Source organism: Condylura cristata, unplaced genomic scaffold, assembly GCF_000260355.1.
Source record: "Condylura cristata isolate star-nosed mole 26May11 unplaced genomic scaffold, ConCri1.0 scaffold00018, whole genome shotgun sequence".
Taxonomy (NCBI): Eukaryota; Metazoa; Chordata; class Mammalia; order Eulipotyphla; family Talpidae; genus Condylura; species Condylura cristata.
The window spans coordinates 34951946-34961411 of NW_004567119.1; the positions used below are offsets into that span (position 1 = coordinate 34951946).

Genomic DNA, 9466 nt, shown 5'->3' on the forward strand with positions numbered 1-9466 from the left:
CAATGTACCAATCCATTAAAATCAACGACAGACATAGATTATGAGAACTAAAACTCCAGCCAAGTACACCAGCCCCCACCCTCAACATGTGTGCACTCCCCAGCCAATGACAGTCAACACCCTCCTGGAATCTGCTCCGAAAAAAAAGACTTTACCAACCTAACAGCAAGTAAACAGGTAGTAAATACCTACTTGATAATACTAACCAGCAAGTATCATTTTCATTCTTTTGAGTCTAAGCACAACTACATGTTGGCATCTTTATTCTTTTGAAATGGCGCCATTCTATTGGAGCAATTTATTTGGCTCAATTTTAAAAGTTTACTAAGTGCTGTTTCACAATGACTTAAATTTTCTAGTCGTAAACCAACTCGGTGAAAAGGAATAGTACTCAGAGAAAACAAAGTTACCTGTATTTTACACTGAATACCACCCTCTCCACTAGAATTAAAGGCAAGAAAAGCCCCATGAAGTTAAGCTAGAATAGGCCTTTCGTCAAGGTACTAAAATTCTTCTAACTTCATAAACCATGCACAGAAGAAGGGTAAGGAAGGTGTATTTCAGCACCTAGACGATGTTCATGAGGAACATGGTCAGGTCTCTCTGGAAAGCAGCATTAGAATAGCTGATGACATACCTTTAGTTCCCGGAAGAAGATACTACTCCTGGCCCACTCAACGATGGAGAACAGGGTTTGGTCAGCCATTTTGCACATGAGCCCAAATGTGCTCAGCTTTTCGTGCTTGCTCCGGTTAGCCTGTTCTTGTTGCAGATAGGCCATAATTTTGCCCTGGACTTGAGGCTCATCTGGTTCACACTTCAAAAGTTCCAGTATCAGGTGCGGGATGCTCGCTGGGGAGTTTGTCTGGTAACTATCCACGTAGGAGTAGCCCATGAGGGACTCTGGCGAGCTGGTGTAGGGGTCTGGATACTCGGACTTGATGGCCCGGCTGGGAAAGTGACTGTATGTCTGGTAACCTTGCAGGCTGCCGTGAGGTGGCATCGTCATGCTGATGGGGGACGTGACAAAAGGGCTTCTGTCATAGTCTGTGGGGGGCAAGGCAGCATGGTTCAGAGGTAGGCCTTTGGAGGCAGAGTGGATGTTCTGAATAGCAGAGGAGATGGTCAGCTCGGAGGGCATGGCCTGGATCACCTGAGACATGGCTTCTAGCTTAAGTCCATTGGCTCGGATGAGGGCCTTTTTCTGCTGCTTCAGGGCCCTATCTCTCTTGTACATTGGCCCAAACTTATTACGTCCGCCACGCATTCGGTCAGCCCTTACCGCTGTGGGTGGAAGAAAGGAAGGAAGGGTCTAAATAAGATGCAGATTATTAGCAAGCCCCAGAAATGTTGAAAGTTGACCAGAAGTGGTATGTGTGGCAGTTCGCTTTACAATAGCCCACAAAGATTCCAACAAAAGCCCTGTCTTCTTAATTTATGAATCCTTTCCTCAAAGTGTATTTGTCATCAAAAAAATATTTGGGATATGTAGGGACATATTAACCCTTTAGGGGGCTGGAGAGACTGCATAATTCACTATACAGTGAATGGCTAAGAAAGTAAGCTTTTCTGCTAAGACTATCAGTTTCTATGACCACTTATGTTGTAGTCTCTCTGTAGAAATTTGAACTGTGAGGGGAAAATATTAACCTATTTCTGGATTAAACTCTGAATATTTTTCCTCAGAATTTCTTCCATCCTGAGAGCCATTTTGGGTACTTTGCTGCAGTAGGGTTAGGTACACGTTTTTCTTCAAAAAATCACTTTCACACTTCAGATAACCACCAGTTATGGTTTTTAATTTAAGCAGACCTGGACATAATTAAAGCAAATTCATTTCGTGAGCTGGCAAGGAAGTACGCTGTCACGATGCCTGCTGTGTAGAGTCTGGGGTCCAGTAAGTTAGTTCTCTGTAACCCCACAGTGGCCAATGGCAATTAGACAGAAACCAGCAACCTCTGACAGCTTGTGACATGTTGAAATTGCTGGAGGTTAAATTTTTGAGTTTTTTATCTTAGGATTAGTATAGCATTAAAAATTTATCATGAGTGGTAGGAATCCAGAATACTACACAAGATAATGATGCATGTTTCAAGTGGATGATAATTTATTGGATATTCAATTGTTCCTTATCACTGTTAAGGAAGTCTGAATTATACCCACCAGTGACTTATAGCTAAAAAGCATACCCTTTAAGGTAAAGAAATACAACCTTTCCGTTCATTAACAAAAAAAGAAAGAAATCAAATGACGTCATAAGTAATCACGGCATTTAACTTTTAACATTTTATTTTCTGGATCTCATACTAGAGTAAGCATCTACCACGCTAGCTTGCTGTTGGGAAAATAATAAAGTGATTGATGACAAAGAAATTAATAAGCATCCATTTACTTTTTGTACTTTTTAAAAGCAATACTGAGTTAACAGCCCTGATGATAACCAACATGGTTACTTATGTTGGAAAGGAATCTATTAGCAATTCAGCAGATTTATTTGAAATTTTTTGAGTATTTCTATTAAGTCTAAGTTCCACACAATAGAAAAATGCCAAACAAAAGTAGCCTGTATCTCACTGATCAAAGAAAATGCACTCTTCTAAATGGCACATATCAGTGATATGTATCCCTTATTATTACTTCATTTACAGTATATTTAATCTGTAGAAAATCAGTGGGTCAGAGGCTAAAAAACAGCAATAGCCCATAATAGTCCATGAACTACAAATTATTTACAGCAGTCACATATTAACTTTACTGCCTGCCAATCTGAACATTGTAAGAACAGTTTCTGCTCGTTCAATAGAAAGTTAATGTGGTTTTTCAGGCACCACGCTCTTGTTCTTGTCAAACCATTGCTACTGATTTAACATTTCATTATTCTCCATGTTTCCCGCTTCTCAAGCAGACTCAGTCATTTCAAAATAAAGAAATATGCCTTCCTACATTATCAAAAAAGATAAATTAAATGATAAACTCCTTTTCATAAACAAAGCCTTTAACTCTTGCACAGCAATCATGAAATTTATAGTAGCAATTATGACAAGTACAACTATTTAAAAAAATAGAGCTTTTACTGGTACACCCTGATTTGAAAACTTCAGGGATTCTTTTAAAAATAATTTTGTAAGTTACTTTTATTCTCCCTTGAATTATTTTACTCTTGGTTTTATCTGATCTAATCTGTCAGTGTCAAATGCATCAGGTCCCCTAGCTAAAAAAAGAAGAGGGGAGCAACTGATATTTCAAATTTCCTAGTACATTTAATTAAAGTGTTAATGAGACTTAGGCTATTCTGCCAACAAAAAAAAATCTTACATTATTATTGCCAATAATGTTAAATGAGTAGGAAAATAGTAATGTTACCATGTTACAAATACAATGTTGTTTCAAGTCCTGTGTCTTTGGAGAAGAATCTTACCTTCTAACTTCATTCCAACACTTAGACATTTTTGAAATCGACAGTAAGGACAACGTTTTCTCTGTGTTTTGTCAATTTGGCAGTTCTGGTTTTCTATACATGTGTACCTTTTATTATTTTGGACTGTTCGCTTAAAAAATCCCTGAAAGATAGAAAATAGAGACATTATAAATCTGACACCCGCCTTTTCCATTGTTTCATCTTAAGGAAATCACCAGTAAGTCTTTTCATTTTACCATTTGAGCCCTTCTGGGGCTTGTTTTGCATTTTAACAAGATCAACCCTTCAAAATACTGCCAGGGCATACTGGAGATTTTTCTGGCAACACAGTTATATTCCTGAAGAAATTACATCAAATCTTTAGGAGATTTGGCTATATATCAATTCAACTCCACAGTCACAGGAAAAAAAAAATGTATATTCTATATTGACCAGTGATTTAAAGAAAAAAATCTGCTTCCTGTTCAGAAAGAGGTACTCATGGAATCTGCATTTATAAGTTGTCTATTACAATTTCAGTGACAAACTATTACAGGATGCCAGTGGAAAAACTGAAGAGCAAAACACTTCAGATCTTTTACAAATGTCAACACTAGGTAGTTGGAAGCAAAAGGATTTAAAGAATAAAATGGAAAAATATTCGTAATTCTATTGAAATACATTCAAGTTAGGGAATGTTAAAAACAAAAAAAGAATGACACTCATGGGAAGGAAAGAAATGTACAACAGAGGCCTGAATTTTAGCACTGGACATGCTTTCCTTATATTTTATTCAAAAAAATTAATCAAGAATAATACTTGTAACTCTGTAATGGCTTTACCAGGATGTTCTATTGTTATTTATCCCACTAATCATAAAGTGACACAATCTTTCTTTGCTATAGAGAATGAAGGGATTTTCCTGGCAGTGGTTGAAATATTGTAGAGTTTTCTACTTGAAAAGCAGCTGAAAATAGTTTTAAATACGGGGTATACATAAAAGAGATTTGCGATAAATCTTTAAAGTATCATGGATATCATTATAACAATATAGTGCATTCACATATTAAGATTTCTTGCATCTAAATAGGTCATATTCATGAGAAGTTCTCTATTATAAACAAAGATCTGATATAAAATTTTTTTAAATCTTTAAAATTATTTTTGGAATAAATCAGAGTGAAATCAGGCATTTGGGAACTTAAACTCTTATGTCTGTAGATAAAAATGTTTAGAATTGCAGCACAGAATACTCTGAAGTTAAAATGTATTTGGGAAATACTTTGTCATGTCCCTCTCAAGAACAATGATGCTTTAAATATATATAAGTCAAGCAAAATCAATATTTAGGACTGCTAGAAATAGAAGTCTTTCTAAGGCTACATCACTTCACTATAATAAAATATTTTAAAGCCATGAGACTGGCAAAGTTTTCTAAACAGTATAAATTTCTCTGCCTTTTGAACTAAATCAGACACATAGTTCTAAAAATCATCTTCCTAAGACGAACTCATTCTTTGTTGCATCTAAAAAAAAAAAGCCTAAATTTAGTTTTATGAAGGAATCCAATGGTTCATTTTGGTTTTGAACGTGATATTTATCAGTTAGCAACTTGTAAGCAAACCTTGCAGCTTTCACAGGTGAGGAGCCCATAATGGTACCCAGACACTTTATCTCCGCACACGGGACAGAGCTCTTCAAGGTCTTCATCATAGGAGTAATTCACCATTTTAAACTGAGACACTGAAACAAAAAGAGAAATGTACATATAAACACATTCACTTAATTTAATATGTAACTTCTAATACTGCAATGAAAGGCATTTTGGTAAGCAAATATGAAATATAAAATAAGTAAGTAAAGTGAAAAATATCTTTTACACAGTTGTACTGAAGAGAACAGTTTTTATACAGTGAAAGTAAAACATAAAATTTCATTGTTTCAATGAGCATCCACTTTATATTTTTTAAATTTAGAAATAATTCCAACTTCTTTTGTTAACATCTTTTAAAACTGACCACGGTCGAACCCAAGTCTCAGAATTCTGAAAAGCAACAAATCAGAACTGAAATGTCAAATGCATCAAGGAACAACTTAGAATTTCTTTTATCATCCTTAAGTTCCAAAATGCCATCTCTGCCTAAGGAAGAGAAACAAGCACAAACGTTATTTTCCCACTCTTTAAGTTGCTGCAAGTACATCTCGCTCATGAGGATAGCAACACCCATTTGCAAACACTTGACCGAGAAAGCCCCAGAAACCTGCTTCTCAGCAGCAGCCTCACTTAACAAAACAGCCTGCGGCTCCCAGCGTTCAGATCTGAGACTAATCGAAACATTCAGTTCTGTATGGACAGGACTCCTGTTCTGGATACTTTTCATCTCCCCACATTTGAAAATCTGTAAAAATAAAAAGGAAAGGGGGGAAGACGCCCGGAGGGGGGGAAAGGGGAAGAGATACACATGCGGGTTTGGTTTCATTGAAAAGTATTGAAGTTCTGTAATGAACTTCACATGTTTCCGATCATCATTGCAAAATAGAAACACCTCGAGATCAGCCAGTGAAGTTGAACAGAAATCAGGCCGCAGCTTTGCGCGGCTCCCTGCGAGGATCTGGTAACCGCCTTCCCCCCCCCCTCCCCCCGGACGGACGCAGCCCAGCGAAGGCTTCTTCGCAGCTCAAGGATAAACCAAGCATAGGAAGGACACCGACTAAGGGAGCCCAGATAATACCTGATGCAGTCCCTGCCCGAGACTCTGCGTCCACGCGCGTCCTGAGTCCGGATGGCGAGGGCCAGGACCGCGCAGCCCGGCCCGCACCCCTCGGGGCTCGTTCCTCTGAAACCCAGGGGCACACTCTCCTCTCGCCCCTTGCTCAACCTTCGGTTACACACAGGCGCACAAACACCGAGTCCAGTTTGTTTTAAGTTAATCAGTGGCATTTGCAGGGGGCGGGGCGGGGGGGGGGTGGGGAACTGGTGGCGGGGCCGAAGTTTCCTCTGATTTGTTTACCAAAAAGGAAAGAGAGAGGTAGCCCCCACCCCAGCCCCCATTACCATAGTGGCCTCCAGGTCAATACTAGTTCTTTTCAGCCTTTTCTTTAAAAAATAAAGTTCTATTTTCTCAGCAGAGTCTGCGGGCCTCCAGAGAGTGCAGGGAAAGGATGGGTGTCACTTGCAGCACTTTGCGGCGGAGGGCCCAGCACGAACCCACCGAGTTCAGATCTCTCTTCAACAGGCAGAGAGCCCTGGACTGAGTCTTGAACTCCAGTGAGTTAGCCAGAGGTTGGGGGCGGGGGACCCCGGGAGAAGATACTCTAGCAGAGCCCGGTGCCTGGGCTCCTCCACGAGATAGTCGTGAAGAGAGATGCTGGGCACAGACCTCCAGGCAGTGGCAACCAGAGTCCCAGCGCTTGGAGGTCCAAGCTCTGGTATGGGGGTTTCGAAGAGACTGAGTTTCGATCATAAACCATCTCTTCTAAAGCTCGTGACTATATTCTTGAGGCACGTTTTAGGGACGGAAAAAAAATAGGTACTTTACCAAGTGTATTCCTTTCTATCCCTCCTCCCCCCAAACCCCCCCCCCCATTAATAAACTCTTAACTTCTCACCTTAGGGGCACAGAAAGGTAGGGAAACTCGGTGCCCACCTAGGGGGTGCAACACCGAAAAGACCAACTAGGGAAAGGACCCTTTCGAAAAATTCAAAGGCAGAGACCGTGTAGAGACCCCGCTGTGCGATCCCCCGGCATCGTTCAGAGTCTCCCAGGTGCGTTTGGAGAACCGAATCCGAAATCCCTGTCTAAAGAAAGGAGGGGTTGGTGGCGCCTCGGAAAGCCAGGGTCGCTGAGAGGCTTGCGGCAAAATTCCAGTCGAGTTGGGTGCCCTGCGCAGCCCCCCAACCCGTCGCGGGTCCTGTTTCTGGATTCCCCCACGGGTCTGACTGGCGCTTTCCGCGCTGAAAGCAGAGCCGTCATGGAAACCGGCCCCACGAGCTCTTATCCAGGGCGCACGGTGGCCTGAAGGAAGCAACGTCCAGGAGCTTCCCACGCTGCTTTCGAACCCCGGGCCGAGTCTGCGGCGCCGGGTTTCTCCTCACTGGGCACTGTGGAAATCTGACTTCCTGCTTTGGGTATCAGGTCGTCAAGAATGGCCCTCACGAATTTTACAAAGAAAATACGGCAAAGGTATTTCCCTCCCACCCTCCTCCGCAATAAACATTTATTCTCGCCTTCCCTATTTCTTGCTCTAGCAACTCCCAGAACTTTTCGCGAGACTCTCAGAAACGTGCGCGCCTAAATGAGTAGAAACTTTCCCCTTGGATTCAAGAATCGCGCCAGCCTCACGGAACGCCCAAAGGATAATCTCTCTCAGGAGTTGGCGGCGCAGAGTCGCAGAATGTGACTTCCCGGAGCCACTTCACGCCCCCACTTCGTGGGAATCCTATGTGCGGGAAAACCTCTTTGGGACTAGCGGGTTCCCCGCCAGCAGTCAACCCACAAGTTCGTCTACGAGACCTCAGCCCCAGGAGGCCCTTCCAGGAGGCTTGGAGAGACTCTAGGATAAACAAGGTGCTCCGAGGGGTAACCGATGTCATAGCACGACGCACAACTTCCCGGCACCCCCTTTTCCCTAGTCACTGGGGTGGCATCAAACCCCCAGGCACCAAGGTCTCGAGTGCGCTGGGCGCCGCCTGCCCCGCACCACGGCTATACGAGCCCTGAACTCTGCTCTCAACACCTCCCCGGCACTTTCAAGTTCGCTGAAGGGGATGGCAGGAAGCGTTGGGGATCACACGCTCGCCGGCCGGCACATCCTGCGCGCTGGATGGGGCGAGGATGGAAGAGCACCGGTGACTTTTCCTAGCATTGTTCCCTCCCCGGCCCAGGGCCACGGCGATAAACTTCTGAAGGCTTAATACAGCCAGGTCTGGAGTCGCCACTTTGGAATGGGTCGAAAATATAATCAGCGGGATTTGGTTTTTAGTTGTTAGCAAACAAGAGCCGGTAACACAAAATTTAAAAGGATTTCCCTATTCCCAAGCGCTGGGACCGCAGTCCCTAGCCCTAAACTCACTCGGGACGACCCGCGCAGAGGGTGCCACGGGGTAACTCTGCTCCTCTTAAGTTCTGCCAGCATTTCTGAAATTGTCCAAATTCCAGCCGGCTCCGGGTGTTGCCCTTGACTTTGAGGGGTGTCCACCTCCATTCAAACCGCTGAAATAAGCCCCTCCTGAGTCACCTCTTTCTGTCGTTGACTGTCGTGCACAGTGTTCTCCCTCTACACAAGAGCCTTGGCTAAAGTTCCCATGGATTCCCTTGACCGAGAACCTGCCGGGGTTTTTAGTGAGACCTTCCATTTGTTAGCATGGTCTTATTATTCTAAAGTACCTATAAACTGAAGCTACTCCTCTCCTGCAGCCGTGAAGCGCGAAACCTTTCTTTTCTTAATTAAGAGTGGACCACTAGGCATTACTTAGAAAACCTCCCGCCCCTCATTGTTCAAGAGCCATAAACTTTGACGCCTGCACCTTTGCAAGGGGGCAGACGCCGCGCGCGCGGCCCCGTCACCCCGCAGCGGCGAGCGCCCAGCCAGGCCCCTTCGGCTCCCGCGCGGGGCGGGCGGACCAAGCGGGCTGGGCGAGCCGGGGGGTGAGGTAGCCGCGGGAGCCCGAGCCGCCAGCGCCTGCTCACCTTGCATGTTTTCCGGCATCTGCCCCTGTTCCCCATGCGATCGAGCCAGTCCCAAGGCTTCCGTCTCCACTTTAGGCAGCATGACAAGGCGGCCGCGGGCGGGGATGGGGGGTCCGTGTCCGTCCGGAAGCCCAGCGCCGGGACACGGGCAGCACAGATTCAACTCCGGCGGAAAGGAGGGGTGGCTGGGGAGCCTGCTCACCCACCCGCTCGCGGGAGCTTCCCTCCGTCTCCCCGCTGCGGGTCAAGACCTCTGAGCCCCGTCCAGTCTCGCAGCTCTGGAGTCGCCCCCAGGCTGAGAGGAGATCGGGGGCTGCGAGACGAGGCGAAGCCGGCGTCCAGGCGCCCTGGTGCGGCTCGGCAAGGGCGCTGCTGCCCC

General features: G+C 44.6%; 1 protein-coding gene across 3 annotated transcripts in view; it reads right to left on the minus strand.

Annotated features, from left to right (window-relative positions):
- The window catches only part of NR5A2 (nuclear receptor subfamily 5, group A, member 2), a 126457-nt gene that overhangs the window by 106177 nt on the left and 10814 nt on the right, over positions 1-9466 (minus strand). The window contains exons 1-4 of one of the 3 annotated variants that reach the window (XM_004685477.2): positions 9088-9260; positions 5022-5140; positions 3419-3560; positions 638-1284 (exon numbers count right to left, since the gene is read on the minus strand). In XM_004685477.2, the coding sequence (XP_004685534.1) occupies positions 638-1284; positions 3419-3560; positions 5022-5140; positions 9088-9169 (990 nt within the window). In that variant the 5' untranslated portion in view covers positions 9170-9260. Of the gene's footprint in view, positions 1-637; positions 1285-3418; positions 3561-5021; positions 5141-9087; positions 9261-9466 lie in introns of those variants that run through there. The other 2 variants (XM_004685476.2, XM_004685478.2) reach the window with 2 other exon arrangements.